At 46.6% G+C, this 19,766-nt stretch overlaps 1 protein-coding gene across 1 annotated transcript; it reads right to left on the reverse strand.

Moving 5' to 3' along the window:
* Positions 1–988: 988 nt before the first annotated feature.
* Positions 989–19,241, reverse strand: LOC137221288 (chondroitin sulfate proteoglycan 4-like). Its single transcript, XM_067730676.1, has 3 exons — positions 18,819–19,241; positions 7,279–7,442; positions 989–6,710 (listed from the first exon to the last, which is right to left on the reverse strand). Exon 3 carries the CDS (start codon positions 4,972–4,974, stop codon positions 3,097–3,099), a length of 1,878 nt encoding a protein of 625 aa, XP_067586777.1. The 5' UTR covers positions 4,975–6,710; positions 7,279–7,442; positions 18,819–19,241; the 3' UTR covers positions 989–3,096.
* Positions 19,242–19,766: the final 525 nt, after the last annotated feature.

Here is a 19,766-nt window from a genome sequence, read left to right on the forward strand (position 1 = left end):
ACCATGCCCTTCAGTGCCTCCACGCCCTTGGCCCTGCAGTCTGCTTTGCTTGCGTTGCTTTGTTTTCCGTCTCCACCTCCGTTATGTCCTTGCTCTGTCTCTCTCTCCTCAAAGTCTAGCTTAAACTTTATTCCCTCTGTGAAGGCTTCAGTTAGAGTCAAATGTGACCATTCTGCACTCCTGCAGTACCACTGTGAAAGTGCTACATGAAAGATAAGAAGCGTGTGCCTTATATTAAAGTTCATGTGCCTGATTCCCCCACAGCATTTCTTGAGGGCAAGGAATATGTCTACTTATCATGGTAACCTCACACAGGAACTTGAACAGAGTAGGTTTTTAGTAAATGGATTCAAGTCACTTGATGAGGTGAAATCCTCAGAAGCAAAATGAAGCAGCACACATGGGTTCTTAGCGAACTGGACAAGGACACCCAAAGATGCTAGGTAGCTGTTCATGGTTCCCAACCTGAAGAGTGTGTATTCCTAGGAACTTATAAAGGAAATAATGGGGATCTGCAAGCTACTTTGCAATATTTAAAAAGAAAGGATGGAAATCATTCTTTTATTCATGATAAGAAAGCAAAGTATCACAATAATACTATTCTAACCCAAAGCAAAGAAACCTGATAGCAGCCCAGAGTTAAGTCTGGTTATTTTATGCTTATCGGACACCAGATTGTCAGTTGTGTCCAGCTGCTTGATTGCAGGGACTGCGCCATTTCAGCCACTGACAGCACTATGCTTAGCATAGGGCACAGCACAGAGTAAGCACTGATTGATAAGGGAATGAATGAATGAAAACATCCACTAATGATTAAAGCATGCCTGTATTAGATCGCTGGGTGTTATACCTTGAGAGGGGATGGTGTGGAGCTCCTCTAGAACTGGGCAGCCAGGATGGTGCAGGGGCTAGAAACCTACAGCATATAAGCAAAAGCTAAAGAAACTAGAGTTCTTTAACCTAAAGAAGATAAAATTCAAGGGACTTTGATAATTTTTCCTTTCAATATTTAAAGAGCTTTTATGAAAGGAGGTATAATTTGTTCTGTGAGCTACCAGAGCCAGGACCCAGGAGCAGAAGTTTCTAAGTGGCAGCTCAGCATAAAGAAACTTCTAACAACTGGAGTGTCTTTAAACTGGAAGGGCCCATCTCAGGAAGCAGTGAGTTCTCCATCACTGAGGATCTTTAAGCAATGACTAGATGACCTCTCTATGGGGTTACTGTGGAAGGGCTTCTCCATCTGTTGGGAGGTTGGACCAGATACCTTCTAAGGTCCCATCACTCCCGAAAGTCCATGATCTAAATGATAAATAGTCAAGTTTTTTCTCTTATCTAACATACCCAAAACCAAACGTATCCGCTGAGAGCTATTACCTGTTTCCTGGTAAATTTCATTAGCTTTACTCTTGGAAAATGAGAATTTTCAACATAACCGTGTTTTGGTGGTTTGAGTAGAACGAATTCACAGTCAAGTCCCTCAAAATGTTTGCTTGGAATTTTGAAGTAGTCTTCTGGAAGTGCTTTGGAACCACCTTCCTGGACTGTGACATTTTGTACCGCCAGAGGAATCCACTTAGGGACAATATCCACCAAGATTTCAAGTCTACTCACAGCTTGGAAGCCATTCATCACATCCAGTAAAAAACAGTCCTCTTGTTGGTCAGGAGTTGTCTGTACATAATGGATATAACCATCATCAATGTCCTGTTGTGTAAAAATCAAAGGTGACTTTTCATCTGTACCAAGCTGCCCTCCTCTGATAAAGATCTTTGGAGGTATCCATGCACTGGCGGAGTTCTAACAATGAACACTGCCTCTGACGGAATATCATCTTCATGCCCAGCCTGAGTGCACATTCACAACACACAGACAAAAAGAAAAACATTAACACATGAAAGAGTCAAGACCCCTGATGAACCAAATTGTTTTGTATTAACGTCCACAAATGGCTTAGGTTACAATCCAGGCAGATACACAGTTTAAGCCCCGGTCTGTTCTGGTGACCATGCTAATATTTTGAATTTCAGCCCTGGTCACAAAGGAAAAGCAACATTTGAACAGCTACTAATGTACTAACAAGGCATCATTCACAGTGGCAAGAGACCTAGGACTCAGAAAGTTGTGCTGAAAGAAATAAAATGGTATAAGGAGAAGGAATAAAAGATGGTAGAAGAAATAGCAGCTTACTCACTGAAATTGCAAGACTTTAGAGGAAAGCTTATTTTTAAACTAGTTCAGTATTTTCAATATACATTTAATTTTACGGATTCAGCAAAATCCATCTCAAAACTGTCATTGTTACTGATTTATAGTCACTGAACTATATACACCCCCTTGTGGTGAAACTTTAACTCTCCAAGATCCTGAAAAAGAATTGAGGAAAGCTGGTAGGCCACGTATTCTTAGTCAAAACTCATTATTTAGTAAACTGCTTCTGATTTGAATTCATTTCTACTTGATGTTATCGGCTGTATAGCAAGCAGGAAAACTCGTTTGCAGTCCTGAGGGTAGATTCAGAATAGCCTGCATTTGTGGCCAATTATCATAAATCACAGTTTCCATACCCTGCACAGATTACTCTCTCCTGACTCTCAGCAGCAGGGCCGTGCTACTGGAAGCTTCCAAGTTGGAGCCTCAGGAAACCAGGCAGCTTCTGGTATGAGGTCTCACCCCTGGCCTTCCACTGGTCTAGGCCAATCTGATCCATCAATTTCAAGAAATTACACAAGGCCACATTCACAGCTAAGGAAATAAACTGTGTAATATAGTATCCTCTTCTATTTTAGGGATCCTTTTTATGTCTGTTAAATTACCCTACTCGTTTATACCCGGCTTCACCGCATTACAAATGTAACTCAGACCAAATGAAATACTGGCAGTGTTGCCGTGACAAATGAAAAAAGCAATGACCTCTTCATTTACTATAATATATACATTCCGTCCTCCTTCTCAGGTCATCCTACACCAAACATACATGCATACGCGTGTGATCACGTGCACACAGCTTTAAAATGAGGCTTAGGATAATTTATATTCCATTTCTCCCTATAGCACAATTAGCAGTATCAAAATCATGAAACCTTCTAGCTTTTCTTCTCAATGGCATCTACATTTTTTCAAAGTCATTCCAAATACCAGGAGAGAAATCAAGAGCCTTCCTCTACTCAGTTTTACTGGTTTTCCTTCTTCAACCACAAGGGTCTTGCTGTGCAGAATTTGGGTGTGATGTTGGTGGCTTTCCGAGTCCACTTGCACGTACACGCCCACTTCTAAATATGTATCTTTAACTTTCACCGTCAGGTTGAACACATCGAAGCTGCCACTGCCGTCGTGTCTATAAATCACACGTCCTTGCTTCAAGTCATGCAGGGAAAATGAGCCGGGCCCTAAGCTGTTGACCAGCACTCTGCCATGCTTTGGGGGACACAGGATGTGGAATTTGATCTCGTGGTCTGTTCTGACATCTTGGTTTGTGGTGACACTGAGGTTGGCTGTCGTGAGGCTGCTGTCCTTTCCTCTCTGTACCAGCAGTCCTGTGTTGTTGGCTATGCGGACACAGAGATCTGACACACTGACCTCGAGGAGGGACGATGTGTAGTGGACGCCATCTGTCACAAACAGCACAAAGCGGGCCGAGTCTGCGCCCTGATGCCTGAAGAGCACATGCCCTTCCCGCAGGTCTTCTTGCCTGAACTGGTAGAGTTTCTGAGTCAGGTCACTGGCTTGCACCAAGTCCCCATTCGGGATGCCCCACCGGGTGTAGAGCAACTGCCCATCATCAAAATCTGCCTCGGGGTCATGGTAACAGAGATTAGCTAGGGTCAACAAGTGCTGGCCGTTCCACACGACGTGAAAGACCTTATCCACCGCACACACTGGTTTCTCATCGTTCTTTAACTCCACAGAAACGGTGACTTTAATTTCTGTAGACAGATGCTCTGTATCAAAATTCCTGGCCACTCCCTCTTGGCCTGGTCCTGCGGTGGAGGCCATGAGGAGGACCTCGTCACACTGGGTCTCAGAGTCATCGTGCACGTACATGAGCCGCTCACCCGAGATGTCTTGATCAGTGAATGTGGTGATACTGTCATGACTTCCCAGAGAATCTGAAGATCGAGTCAGTTTCAGCTTCCCATGTTGAGGACTCTTGGTGATTTTATACTGGAAAGTCTGACTGTCCGAGGTTTGAGCAAATAACTCCAATTTGGTGATTAATTTCTCTTCTCCTTCTTTTACAAATAATCCTCTGTTCATTACAATAATGCGCCCCTTATCTGCTTTAAAATTTATTCTGAACATATAATCTTTTGATTCCATGTGTTCTGCAACCATGAAGAACCTAATAGTGTCTTGTGAATGTGCCCTGGGCCTTCCCTGTGGTTCATAACTTATGTTAGAGTCTGTAACATTTTGTTGGCTGAAGACTGAGTTTGTTTTTAGAAATTTTGTGCCAAGTAGCAATTTTCCTTTCTTAGGTGGGGTCAGTAACTTAAAATGAAGTTCCCTCTCAGCTACTTCCACACCCTCTGTCACAGCCTGCAAATGATGAGAATTCAATACGTGCCTGTTTATTTTACTGATCTCAAGAGGAACATTTTTCAGAAGGGTAAACTTCAGCCATTGTACCATAACCAGAAACATCAGCTTTTCACTGCTTTTTCCTTCTATGTTAACTTTAAAGTGATCCGTAACATTTTCTAGCTGCAATTCTTTGAATTTACTACAGTACCGGACCTGACCCCAATCAACAGAACGCTGAGAGAAGGTACTAGTTTGTTTCCACTCGCCACTTGACCCCTGCCACTGAACCTGGCCATACCGAGGTGGATGAGTGATAACATAGCGGGTGTCCACCTCAGGGCCTTCACCATTAACCTCCACCAACAAGTTGCTCTGTGTAATCAGAACCGTGCCACCCTGCCGTATGACCACACTGGTTCTACTGGCCACTGCAAAGTCCCAAGGAATAGCCATGACCCGTAACACCACTGTATTGCTAACCAGCTCTCCATCACTTGCTCTCAGAAGGATCCGGGAGTTCCGATGGCCCCTGTGCACATACAAAATGTTGCCATCTCTTAAATCCCCATATGTAAAACCATTAATGGCTCTCCCAGGATCATTGGTGTTTTCTAAAAACCCAGCATCTGAATTGAAGTTGCAAGAACTGAGAAACTAAGACTCAAGGAATCTGTGTCTGGGTCTGACACATGTATGATATTTGGAGTCAGTCGTTTCTTAGAGTTCTCACACACGAGAAGCAAGTTTCCTTCGGGGAGCTTAAGATTTGGGGGATCATTTACTGGAACGGCAATAATGTTAAACACATATGAAACATGTCCTTGAAGATATAATGGCACTTCCTTCTTGCTGTTGGAAGAGACAGAAAATGTGAAATAATCCCTAGGTTCTTCTGAACCGTCACGGACATACCAAACCCTTCCTTGCCCCAAATCTAACAGAGTAAAAGCCTTCTCCATTTCCTGTTTGGGGGAAACATCTAATCGAAGGAACCCACGAATAGGCATCTCCTTTATTTTAAATAGTATCTGAGACTGATGGAAACCCAAATCCTTCAACTCCACATCCACCTTCATATGCCTTTGTTCCAGTAGGGCTTGCCCACCTTCTTGGACTTTCAAGTTATTCAGAACCAAGCAATAGCTACTGGCTTCTTGAAGAATAGGCTTGCCTACCTCAGGGTCGGCCGTGGAAAGGGGAACTTCTGCCTGAAGCAGCTTTTCTGTGGTTGTTACAGAAGGGTTTTTGTTATCACCACTCTTCATTTTACACCCAGCAGATATATCTTTGGAAATAGGGCATCCTTTAATGCTTTCTTTTCTGAGTTGGCTTCCAAGCCTCTTAAGCACCCTTTGAAAGAGATTCCTTGAGCACATTTCCTAGGCACAGAGGCAAGTTCTAACCTTTTAACTTCTTCTCCCTTGAGGCTATCAAGACCTCCCACGAAGAGAGGGCCTTCAGATACAAACGGTTTGCTTTGTAAAGGCAGCCATGTCCTTACTCCCTGTTCATCCACCATCAGGTCCAGATACCTTTCAGTGAATCTTAGTTGAATAACGTGCCACTGGTTGTCACTAACTAAGCAAAAAGAAGAGAGCGGAGTGTTATTCTTATTCCTTCCTACATGAGCCTTCAATAAACCTTTAACTATTTCCAAAGCAACAAAATCTCCTTCTCTACCTGACTGAAATAAAAGCAAGGCTTGTTGAGTTCCAGTCTGCAAAGCAAATTCAAATAGCCCATCCCCTTGCACCCTCCATTCTGGGAAGGAGACATAGGACCTGGAGCTAAAGAAATTGATGGCTTCATCCTCCACTGCAAAAAATTCATCATTGCAGCCTAGTGACACCTCATAAACTTTCTTAAAACCAGGGTAAGATCTAAGGGATGTTAAGGATCTCCCTCTGGTTAAACACCACATCCTCCATACATCCACGGAAATTGGGGATCTCTCCATCTAGGCACGGGACATCAAGTCCACCGTGGCCTGCTACGTAGATTCCACGCTGACAGTGCAAATCGTGCATCCCGCCGGGGATCTGGCCAGTCATCTCATAATGTTTGTCAATAACCAGAGAGATATTATCCTTAAAACAGTACAATTCCACTAAATGCCAAACCAAGTCATCCACACGAAGTCTTTTCTCAGAAAGGAGCCCTTGTTCACCTGTCCCCAAATTAACTCTCACCTGAAAGAGAAAGAATCATAATTAATCAATCTCATCTCATAGTGTTTTATTGAGTAAACAAGGCTATTCACAAAGAGAAAGAGAGAAACTTGGACATGGAAACTCTTCCCACATTTATGGACTACATTACATATTGAGGTTAAAAAATTTCAGAGTTGGGGGCCTCCCTGGTGGCATAGTGGTTGGGAGTCCACCTGCCGATGCAGGGGACATGGGTTCATGCCCCGGTCCGGGAAGATCCCACATGCCGCGGAGTGGCTGGGCCCGTGAGCCATGGCCGCTGAGCCTGCGCGTCCAGAGCCTGTGCTCCGCAACGGGAGAGGCCACAACAGTGAGAGGCCCGCGTACCGCAAAAAAGGAAAAAAAAAAAAAAATTTCAGAGTTGGAACAGTTAAGACACGCTGATAAAATTGGAAAAGATCTCAACACTTACATATAGCACCTGATTTTATTCTAGTGAAATAACAGTAATCAAATGGATAGCTATCTTGTTCTCTTTTCTCTCACTGTTTTTCCCTCCAGTAACTAAAGGCTTATACATGTTTAAAGATTTTGTTTTTAATCTTACCCGTAAGTTTCCTGATAGATGTTCTATCATACAGTAATCATTTTCCCCAGCTGCAAGAAAAAGTAATCCTTGTGGTTTGCTGGTTTGAAACTTTAATTGAAGAGATAGCTCAGAGGAAACTTCTATGATGTTGAGCCCCACATAGCTTTCACCATAAAAAGATGCTGGGGAAAAAAAAAAGTTAGTAAAGTTATTACACAATGACTATTCCATTTATATTGTCATCTCCCTTCAGAAGAGACCCTGCCAAAGATAGCTGCCTTGCACAAGCCCACACCTGCTTCCTGGGGTAGCCCACAGATCTGTTGTGGGGAAATAAAGTCTCAGTGTTCTCCTGCTCCAACTCAGGATACCTCTGATGGGTCAGTCCCTCTTCAGAACTCTCAAGGGGGTTGGCCGAGGCTTCCACTGAAACTGAATTGCAAATCTACTTCTCCACCTACCCAATTCTGCTTCCTTCCCTTCCACAGGGGTTAATCCCAAGTCACTGGCGGTGAACCGGTGTCACGGTGGAAGGGAACACATTAGCCAGTGCTGAAATATCAACCTATGAGAAATATAGGGCAAGTACTAACTATGAGGACGATGGAATTGGGAGTCTATTGCTAAGTCTGAATGAAGCTTTGGAAAAGATAAGGAAAAACTAGGAGAGATTAGTTGACAATTACAAGCCAGGTGTGAAAGCCAAAGGGCTTCCATGGTAGTACATAAAGTCCTTCTTATCTCCTATAGTGGGTGGGCAGGGCAAGGTGAGACTCCCACCCAGGAATTAGTCATCAGAGCATTCAGCATCAAACTAAGTCAAAGTTCCAACCATGTCAGGCTACCTCTGACAAGTCTATGGCCTTGTTTGGTAAAGAATGGAACCTTGACAAATGGAATGGGGACATCTGGATTGGTGCATTCAAATATCCTGGGTCCCTAGACCCTCCTGAACCCTCTGAGCCTGAAGAAGGGACCTACCACCCTGTTAAGGTGATACTCCCCTTGCTTAAAGCGGATGCAGAAACCTCTCCCCACAAGGAACATGTAACCTCTGAAGATACACTCCCATCTTTCTTCCTGACCACTAGGCCAAAAACAAAGCCTAAGTCATGATATAACCTGTGTGGAGACATGCTGGGCTTGATATGGGAGGAAAAGGACGAGACCCTAATGGAGCTGCGGGACCTACCCATAATGTAGTGCCAGTAGCTGGGGGAATGCACATGGGACTGAGGGTACCTGATCAAGGGGGCAGGAACATAAAGTTGAAAAAGGGAGAGTTTATACTAGATTTGGGGGCACTCTCGAGGGATGCAGGATATAACATGCTAGCACAGACTGCTGGAAATGGTGTGAACTCACTGCTAAGGTGGATCCTGGAAGCATAGAAAGTGCAGTGACCCACTCTAAGTGAGACACACATGACAGAATTGCTCTGACGGATGGATGGTGAAAGTAGAGATTCAAGGGATGGTAGGGGTACATCCTGGATCGAGCATGAATAGGACCAGAAGGTGCAACGAGATGGTGGCCTGGAGCGCCATGTCATCCCCATTCTTGCACCAGCACGAATGCATCCTCAGCTCATGCAACTGGCTGCATGGAGAAACCCCTTATTACCAGCTGGTGGAAGGGCAAAACACCTGAGCTTGGTTCGTGGCTGAGTCAGCTTCATCACATGCATGCAAGCTGAAAAGGGACTCCAACTGCACTACAGCTCCTCTTAGTGGTGGCCATGAAAAACAGGGTTGAGGGAAAATTCTCCAAAAGGTAGAACTGTGAGTGGTACACCTAATCGCCCACTTTATATGGAGAGAGAAGAGGCTTGAGGTTAGAATAAATAAAGACGGATAGGTAGTAGCAAACAGCCCGGCCAGATGGTCAGGAGTCTGGAATGAGTAAGATTGAAAGAGCAGGGCCGAGGAGGTCTGGGAGAGACGCGTGAGTGTCAGCAGGAAGCGGGAAGATCTTTATATTGCATGTTAATGCCCACCAGGAAACATCCACCACACAACAGGCACTAAAACAACCAGGCAGAAAAAATGACTTGGCCAGTTGCCATCAGCCAGCCTCTGTCATCGGCCAGCCCTATGCTGACACAATGGGTGCGTGATGAAGTAGCCAGGGTGGTGAGGGAGGAGTCTATGCCTGCACCCAGCAGCCTGGGCCCCCTCTGACCAAGGCTTCCCTAGCGATGCTACTGCTGAATGCCCAGCGTGCCTCTCACAGAGTCCAACACCAAATCCCCAGTAGGTGACCATCCCTTGAAGAGGGGTGGCAAGGTGATGTCAATGAAACCCTTTCTTCTTAGAATAGCCAGTGATTCATTTCAACAAAAACAAACATATACTCCGGGTATATATTTGCTTTTCTTGCTTGCAGGCCGGCACCAGGCACCACTCTGAGAGCTTCTGGAGTGTTGAATTCACTAACACGGGATGCCGAACAGCATCACGTCAATCCAAGGCACACCCTTTACTCCAAAGGAGGTGTGGTGATGGGCCTAAGACCCTGAGACCCGCTGGTCCTATCACATAGTGCACCCCTGAAGCTGCAGGCCTGAGAGACTGTGCTAAAGGTACGGCTGAATCACCAGCTCAGAAGCGATACTCTATCAGGGTGGGGTTCCACCCTCCAGGACATGATCTACACTTTAAGTGAAAGATCTTTACATGGTCTTTAAATTAAAAATCTTTACACACCTCCTGCTATGTCTCCAGAAGTATAAGCTGTGGGTCTGAGAACAAGGGGCAGACCAGGAGTGGCCTTTTTGACCGTCACTCTCAGTGACCCACTTAAGGAATCTGTGTTCCCATCCCCATCAACCATAAATCCACGGTTTCAAAGCTCCTGGCTTCCAAAGGGGAATGCTTCTACCAGGGGACACAACAAGATTCTCTCTATATGATAAGTTACAGCTGCTGCCTGGACATTTCAGTCTCCTTATATCAAGGAACTAGCAGACAGGAAGAGTCATGCCTCATCTGGCAGGTAATTGAGCCTGAGTCATCAGGAGGGGGTAGAACTATTGTTACACAACGGGCTCACAGAAAAGTAGGTTGGGTGTCCATGTGGTCCCGTTGGATGCCTCCTGGTACTTCTTTGGCAGTCAGTACATAAACGCAGTCACCCTGTCCTGAGAAGAGTGTGTTGACAAGAGCTCAGAACCCTCGGGGATGAAGGTCTGAGTCACATCATCAGGTGGCCACTGAGACCAGCAGAAGTACCAGTTGAGGGTAAAAGGAATCACTGGATAAGGAGGAACATGAAGCTTATCACTCAGGTACTGTTCCCAGGATTTACATGAAGTGGATCCAGGTGATGCAAGGGGTGGACTGTGGTGGATTCCGTGATGCACCCACTACCCTTCGAGAACAAAGGACTTTCTTTCTACCCTGGCTGCTGGCAGATAGCCCCAGCATCTTCAGAGCTCCCCACAAATTCAGCTGTGTGCATTGAGACTACATTGCAGGTTGACTCCTCTTCCTAAACCAGTTCCCTTCTCTTCTATTCTCTTCCTTTCCTCAAATCTTGCTCCCAGGAACATTCCCTAATAAAGTTCCTGCGTGTTCATCTCCGTGTTTGATTCTGCTTCCTGAGGATCCCAACCTGCAATGTCTGCTTCTCATTCTTGTTCCTACCACACTGCGCACTCCTTTGCCCTAGCGTTCACCATGGTGTATTAAAATTACTTGTTTATTCATCTAGCTCCTGCACTAGTCCATAAGTTTCCTATGATCAGGGACCATATCTTTTTTACCTTCCTCTCTCCAATACCTAGAACAGTGCCTGGCACACAGGTGGTATGATGGATTTTGTTGGTGTCCCATTTAGATTCCTTTTAACAGGTTGGTGCACGCATCCTCCAGCCGATTAACTGTGTTATCCAGAAAGTTCAGTGAAATTATACCCTCTGTCCCAGGGTACAACCTCCAGCCAATGACTGAAAGAGGTGTATGGAGAAAAGTATGTAGAAAACTGTGTTGCTGTTCATATTTCAGAGCTTTCTCTGGGATCAGGCTGAGATGAGACCACATCCTTGCTTGGTTTCTTTTCCCGCCCTATCCTACTTCCCTCACTTCCTTACAGTTCTCTCCTGGTAGCACTCACTCAGTTATTCACTCACACAAGAATCCCTCCCTAAGCCTCTCTCTGTAGGGAATCCAGTCTAAGCTAGGTAGGTGGCGAGCAAGCATTTACTGAACCAAACTGAACTAACCTAGTAAACCCTCATTTTATAGTTGAGTAAACTCAGGCCTAAAGAAGTTTATGGACTTATGTAAAGTCAGCGGTTAATTAGAAACAGAGCTAAGACAAAAACTAAGCATTCCCAATCACCAAGCCAGTGTTTTTACCAAGATACGAGGTTGATACAGAGATGAACATGATCTCTTACAGACTTTCTCAGATATGTATAAGCCCCCGTTCTCTCGTTAAAAACAGCCATTAATAATCAAATTCAATAAAACTAGAATGTAGGGACATGGTCATACAGTTTAAAGAAGCAGCTACACACCCACTAGCTATCCTAGTTTATCCTCCTGGTCTTCCCATTGCTGAATCCCCCCACTCCAATTTCTGACAGACTTAAAGGGTGTATTGTTAAGTTTTCAAAACCAGGAAATGTTTTCTAAATCATAAAATCTACTGCTGAGAATGACTAAGTAACCTTAATAAACAACATCCCTATATTTTCCCACATTTCACCTCTGGCACTAAATCAATTCCAGTCAGCTGGTGGCTAGAAATTTCCATTGCCTCAGGGGAAAAACAGGGAAGCAGGGTTAAAACTTCTGGTTTGACAGCCTGAAGCCAGTTCGGGTCCTCACAAACCTCCAAACTGAGCCTAATTTTTGTGACCCCTAGTAAATGCCTCAAAATCACAATAAAAGGCAATAGAAGCACAAGTAAAACTGGTTCCTAGAAAAAGAAAGGCGATCTCGAGCTGCAGTGAAGGAAAAGGTGTGTTTGGGCATTTTATAGGAAGGCAGAAAATCACGCTGAACAAAAATCAGAGCAACTTCCTGGTTTTGTGTGCTTAGATAAAAGGTGAAAGGTTTGAATAGAAACCAAAGATTGGCAGTGAGGTGGGTAAGATACTTTGCATGAAAGTTAAGAACTATGTCTCTGTAATTTCTTCCAGGTTGGTAATTATATGATTCATTCTATCTTAGAATTGGTTCCCATTCCTTCCTCCAAACTATGTTTCTGGTTTTCTTGTTTGATTTTGGTTTTGTGTTTAAGTTTTTTTGGCACCTACTATGTGCCAGGTACTATCACGGGTTGGATTGGAGAATTAATAAGACAAAGGGGCTTGCAATCTATCCAAGGAGAGAGCTGCTCAGAAAGAAGAGGGTATCCGAGCGATAGTAGAAAGTTGGTACAACAGAAGCTTGATGTGGGTCCAGTGGCGGTATGAGAGAAGGAGCGATCTAACTATTAAGCGTCTCTCCCTGGCAGATTTCAGTGTTCCATGCCATGCGCATATTCTGTCTACATATACTGTTTGTTTGGTCCTGGAGATTCAATGGTGACTGAGAAAGACTGTAAGTAAAGCAATTACAGTTGCCTGATTATTAACTGGGAAATGCAGACCACAACAGAAGCACTGGGCCGTGTCAAGGAGGGTGGAGGGAGGAAAGGCGCTTCAGGCAAGGCATTGGCTGCTAGGAAGAGCTGGTGAGGGCTGGGGCAGGGGAAGAGGAGAGAAAAAAAGGGGGGAGAGAGAGAAGAGAGGTGACTGCAAGGAACCAAAAGCCCAGTCTGGCTGAGCACAGTATAAGGAGGGGGCAGCCAGGGTAGAAGCTGCAGAGGCAAGAGGGGTCAGGGGCAAACACCATTGCATCCATCTGAGGCCTTCCTTGAACTTTCAGTTCCAGGTGAGTGTGTACAGTCACGCACACACACACACACACACACACACACACACACACACACACACATGCCTGCCTGCAAACGCACATACCCAGTGCCTGGTTACTCCTTTCAAGGCTCTTATTATAATCTGATACCTTCTTAATTTGTTTTCTGGGTTATTATTCAGCCCCAATACCACACCACCCAAACAGAACATAAGACTCTGGGGTCTCAACCACTGCTCAGCTGGCAGTGCACCCAGCAGTGCTCGGCACATTAGGCACTCCGTAAATGATGGCTTTGGAAGCCAAGCTAAAGAGTTCAGACTCTTTCGAAAGAGGGCCGTAAAGGGATCAAAGAGGGAAATGAGATGGTCAGCTTGCAATTTAGAAGCTGACTCTGGCTGAAAGGCAGAGAATGGACTCAAGGGGATGGTGGGTGTGGGGAAGCAAACAGGGGGGTAGGTGGGTAGGTTCAAGAGATATTTAAAAAGTGGGACTGTCACAAGAGGGAAGAAGAGGCCAAGGGGGCAATCCAGATTAACTTGCAGATTTCTGGCTGGGTAGCCACGTATGAAGAGGCGGACTCTGGGAGGGGAGCTTTCATTTTGCGTTGTTCTGCTGTGTATATATAACAAGAAATTCTCAATGAACGTTTGGGGAGAAAATGGCTGACGGACCACCTGGATCCCCATGGGCAGGGTCCCACTTACGGGGGTGGGGGGCAGCTTACAAACCGTACTCTGCAGACAGTAAGGAAGCATTATGGTGTTAGCTGGGAAAAGACATATCGGTTCTGTGTTTTAGAAAGATCAGTCTGGTGACCGTGTGAGGGCAAAACATGAGTAGGGTAGAAACTAATTAGGAGAGCATTTCAAAGAAAGATTTCAGAACTGTTTGCTTTCACTGAAAATTAGAATTGCTTTTTCATAATACAGTATTTTTGGTAATTTTATTTCATGCCTTTTTATGTACTGATTTTCTTCCAAATACGTTCTACAGATGATATAGCATAAGTGTAGAAGCTTATTTTTTTTAATTAAAATAAAAAGCAACAAAACAAAACTTCTCTGCTAGAGTACTTGCATTATACAAACTCCTAAGATGACATCCTAAGAGGAGGGCTAACATTATAAAACTGCTCTTACTCATGCTGTATCGTTTGAGCGGAATAACTTCACTTGGAAAGGAAAGCCACATTTCACCCCACAAATCTATTCTTAAGAGTTTCGACAGTGTTTTACTATGGTATCGAGGGCGTGTGCTTTGTCAAACTGAAGTTGAATATTTATTCAAGAGATAACTAACTTTATCCAGAGCACTCTAAGAAGAAAACTTACAACTCTGAAACAAATTAGCACAAACATCTAACATGCCCTGGAGACCTGACCTCCTCTATTCACTGAAAGCAAATCCCAACAGGGAAAGTTTTAAGAGTCTCTCCCACGAGAGTTAGGTCCACTAAAATTTAAGCTGGGAAAGAAAATCAATGAGCGAATAGATATTTGCTCCACGGCTGCAGGATGGGCAGTTGACTGGAAGGGTGGGAGGGGTCCCTGGCATCACGTCTCTATGCTAAATATGTTGCTGACACATTTGGGAGGGTGTGGGAGAAGCCGGTAGTAGGCCCAGGGCCACCGTGACGATGGAAATCTTAGGTTTCCAGGTAGAGCCTGAGCAATCCACAGGCCTGGAATCCTTGCTAATGCAGAACAGGATTCACCGGCCTCTCATTTTTCATTCATTCCCCCAAACATCAGTCTCCATGCCAACTGCTCAGTTTGCAAAGAGAAAACCAGCACTTGCCCTGCCCATACCCCCTCTCAATGGGGCAGTCTCTAGGCCTGCTGCAAATGGTCAGGCAGACTGCGTCCCGCACAACTCCAGGGGGAGCTACTCCTGCAGATGCTGTAGATTGCTGTAGCACCTCCTGGAATGAAGCAGTGAGGCTGTCCTCGTCCCCAGCCACCCCTGGCTGAGCTGACAACTCCCTCCTTAGTGACCGCAGAGCCTGTGTCCTATCATAAATGTTCCACATGTGACATTTACACATTTTTATGTTTGCTACCCCTCTGTCTGGGAGTTTTCCAGGCCCGGCCACAGGCTTTGGAGTGAGTGCTGGAGCCAGGCTCACTGCGCACAGGAACAAAACCTTCCCTAAAGCTCCCAGCCCCTCATTCCTCTCTGATGGCACTGCCATCTTCTGACCATCAGAACTAAATGGCCCTTTATATGATCTCTTTTACTAGGACAGACACTCCCTCTATAAGCTTCCCATCGCTGCTATAACACATTGCCACTAATTTAATGGCTTAAAATGACACACATTTATTGTCTTACATTTCTGGAGCTCACTGAGCTAAAATCAAGGTGTCTGCAGGGCTGCATTCCTTCTGGAAGCTCTAGGGGAGAATCTGTTTCCTTGTCTTTTCCAGCTTCTAGAGACGGCCACATTGCTTGGCTTAGGGCCCCAGCCAGCCATCACATCACTCCGATCTCTGCTTCCATCACATCATCTCTTTTGACCCTCCTGCCTCCCTCTTATAACACCCCTATGATTGCATTTAGGGCCCACTCAGATAATCCAGGATAATCTCCCCACCTCAAAATCCTTAATTTGATCACATCTGCAAAGTCCCTTTCACCATGTAAAGCAACATGTTCCATGTTCTAGGAACTAGGATGTGAACTTCTTTGGGTGGACATTATTCTGCCTACCACAATCCCCAGGGGTGCTCTATCACTCAGTCACTCGTATTTATTGAGCACCTATCATTGTTAGGTACTGGACTCAGTATACAGAATAGAGGTAAATAAAGCAGTAGCATTAGAAAGGACCCCAGAAGCAGAAGGCATGAGTTTTGTTTGTGCTTTGTATGGCCTCTAGAGTTCTATTTTTACATTAATTTTTTTAAATTGTAATAAAAGACATTTTAACTAAAAACCTGGACTTTTTGACTTCCCTGGAAAAATCAGCCACTTGGGCCATCCTGGGACCTATTTATTCCCACAGCACAACAACTGTGAAGGGTGCGGAGGCCCCAGCTCCCAGCTCCCTCACTCCACGTCACCTCCTGCCACACCACCGTTGCTTGGCTCACCATGGCTCTCGGGCCACCGGAAGCCTTTGGGTTTGGGCGCCACAGTTTCAGGCAGAAATGACAAAGTGGCGCGCCAAGGTAGTCACTGCAGAGCCAGAAGGAAATGTAATTACAACTTCATGGGTTATTTTAGTCTAAAACATAAGAACTGAGGCTTTACTCATCTCTGCTTTACAGATTGATTGGCATCGTGCCACAGGTGGCATGTGAGACTGGCAGTGTGTCTTGTCTGCTGGGTACACAAGTCTCCCTAGGGGAGTAGCGCGAGTTCGGCAAGGTGGAAGGATGGACAGTGGTGCCCTCACTCCCTCTCTCTTTCTCCATTCAGTGACACACCACACGCGGGTTTGCCTGCTTAACTGGGTTTACAATTATATTATCTCACTGTAATTAAACAAACCCTCACAAAAAGGATCAATTGATTAAAACAATTCCTACAGACAAGTCATACATTAAAGATATATACAAATAACGCAAGGACCAGTAAATGCAAAGGAACTGGTGGTGGTGGCCCTTCTCCTCTTTCTGTACAAGCTCATTAGCCCTGTTACAAGGTCAAAGCAATAATACACTAACGAGATCTGATAAGAAGGTAGTCAAAAAATGAGAAATCATTGAACTATTGACAACATGGGTCTAGAGCTAAGAGTATATTATACCTTGAGAAAATTGTTAGTGACAGTAGTACTGAGACTTGATTTACAAATAGAGATATACTGGGGGTGCGTGCTACAGATATTATTACTGAGACAATCTGCTTACCAGACAAAGGTGACTTCCTGCTGTGGTGAGACTCCCTGAGGACACATCACCCTGTGTCCTGTAAGGACTGAAAGCAGCATTCACCTAAGTCTTTGACAGTCTTCAAAGCAGCAGCTTGAGTCACCCAAGGAGGTAAGGAAGAAACCTAAATTTAGATTCCACAACTGGCTATTCAAGAAAAGTGCCCCAAAGCAGCTTTTGGTGAGACCTCGGTATCTGACATTTGTCATGCTATTAGCGCCAAGGGTGAAGAACAGTGTATATGTTAAATTATATATGCTATGTGATTCTTTACTCAATAACTCTCCTCTAACCACATTCTGTACCCCTCAATGCATACCCAACCTGCTGCTCTTTGCCTCATGCCCAAGTTAACTGCACAGATGAAGAGGAAAGGAGAGTAATGAGTAGGAAAGGAGGGAAATGAGCATTTATCAAGTAGTTCCCAAGCAGGTCTTACACATATTTTATTCAAGTCTCTCTGAAGAAGTGATTATCATCCCAGTTTTACAAATGCAACATCAAGACCAACAGAAGTAAAGTAATTTCTCCAAAGTCACCCTGAGAAGGCATGGTGGCACCCAGATTAAAGCCCAAGTCCACCTAACTCCAAAGCCATGGGCTTTCCATCACTCTACACTGACCACTTGGATCCCTGGCTCAGGCCCCATCGCCATCCAGTCTGTCCCCCAATGCCACTCACTGCCCTCTCAGATCTCCCCCGCCTGCAACCAGCAGCTTCCCTCTCAAAGCCACCGTCACAGAGTCCCCACGCGTGGGCCCTAGTACCCGATCCACCCTGCACGCCAGGCCAGGAAGGGGCCGGGGAGGGGGCAGAGGAAGAACCAGGAAGAAAGGAGGAAGATAAAGAGGGAGGAGCTCGGAAGGGCCCCCAAACATCAGGATTGGCGCAGAGCTGCTGCTGGAGCTGGAAGGAGGGCCGCGCAAGGGTGAGAGCGAGGCGTCCTCCACCCACCACCGGAATGTTACTCCAAAGCTCCTCGTGAAATCGCCTAAAGTGAAGTAAATAAGCGTTCAGAATTGAATTCGAATGCCACAAAGATTTACAAGGCCTTTGATTGAGAGTCTGTTCTCTGGTCTCGAAAAATCTTTTGTTAAACTGAAGTAAATCTCAGAGAGCGGGGGTTAGGGGGGTACTTCCAAGTGTCGAGCTCAGTTATGTAAAAAGTCTCAATAACTATGCTTTTATTAGTCATCTTTGACTTCTGAAAAGCGCCATGGAAATGTAAAGCACTTCCAGCGAAGTAGGTCCGGAAAATATAAGCGGAAGCGTGGAGGGATCTAGGGAACAACAGGCCAGCCACCCAAGAATTTCGGCGAGGAGTTTAAGGCCCCCGTGACAGTCACGTGCAGCCGAGAAAGGGCCCGAGTAGGAGCTGAAAAGGATGAGAAGGGAGGACAGCAGGAAGCCTTCCTTCTGCCAGTCCGAGGGACACCAAGAGTCCGGCCCTGAAACCCCCAATCCGCGGCGAAGGCCGTGCCGAGGTCGGCGCAGGGCCCGCCCCCGAGGCTCGCGAACTGGTCGGGACCCGAGGGGCCGGGCCTCGCGGGGCGGGAGTCGCAAGTTTTCCGCGGAGGAGCCACAGGCACTGCTCAGAGCCGAGCGGACCCCGACCTCGGCTGCCCGAAGGCCCTGCCTGAGAGTCCAAGTCGCGGTCGCCGCAGGGCTCACCCGGCCGCGGCGTCTCCCGAGGCCCCCGGAGTACAGGGGAATCCACGCCCCCCGAGCCGCCCGCCCTTGCCCCCCCTCTTCTAGCGGGCTCCGCGCATGGCCGGCCGGGGAAGGGACGGGGAGGGGAGGTTGGGGGGCACGTACCTCCGAGCGCCCCGCGCTCCCCGCAGAGCCCCAGGCAGGCGGCGAGCAGGACGAGGCGGCGGGCCTGGAGCCACCCCATCCCGCCGCAGCGACCCCACGCTCGCTCCCGGGCGGCAGCCGAGCTACCTGCGCCGGCTCCTCCCCGTCCACGGCCGGGACCCGGAGCCGACCCAGGGGGCGTCGCCCCCAACCAACGCGGGGGGCTGGGCCAGGGCGGGGAGAGCCGCTTGCAACCCGCAGCTGTTGCGCCCCATCACGCTCTGCCCGGCTCCGGGGTCCGCAGCGCGGCCGAGGAGGGCCCGCTGCGGGGCCCCAGCGCCCAGGCAAGGTCGGTAAGCAGAGAGTACGCGTCCCCCGCCTTGCCGGGCGAGTTCTGCAGTGGAGTTGAGTGTAGAGCGGGCGCTGTTGAGAAATGGAGGCTGGAGGGAGAAGCGTTCCTGGCGGAGGTAGGACCCAACTTAACACAGCTTTAAGGCACCAGAGTGAGCCCCTGTTTATTGCTGAATCCCCAATGCATACCTGGTGCATAGGCACCGGCAGTCGTGTTGGATGAATGAGTAAGACTTAAACACGAACTGGACCTCTGTTTTTTCCTTCTTAAAACATGGAGAGTGCACCAAATCTCTAAGGTCCTTCCAGCTTTACCATTCTCACGTTCAAATTCTAAACAAATGCAAAGTCTCTCCACAAGGAATGTATTAGCACAGAGAATGACCCCACCCAGGGCTGGCTCTGTGTAGCTTGTGCCTGGTGTCGGAAGGCCGGACTGATCCAGGCATGCGGAATTTCTCCTGGCAGCTCAGGTATCCGCATAAATGTAAAAGCACGAGCAGTGCGGCGCAAGCTTGCCCAGAGAGGCCGCAGACTGTCACCAGTGTCCCCAGGGAGCCACTACTCAGATGTCATCCCTGGTTAAGAACATAAGCTTGGTACCTTGAGAGACGTGAA

The sequence above is a fragment of the Pseudorca crassidens genome, chromosome 3, assembly GCF_039906515.1.
Source record: "Pseudorca crassidens isolate mPseCra1 chromosome 3, mPseCra1.hap1, whole genome shotgun sequence".
Taxonomy (NCBI): Eukaryota; Metazoa; Chordata; class Mammalia; order Artiodactyla; family Delphinidae; genus Pseudorca; species Pseudorca crassidens.

Excerpts from the sequence above, each read along its gene's own strand:
- LOC137221288 (XM_067730676.1), bottom strand. The coding sequence starts at position 4,974 with ATGGCTATTCCTTGGGACTTTGCAGTGGCCAGTAGAACCAGTGTGGTC.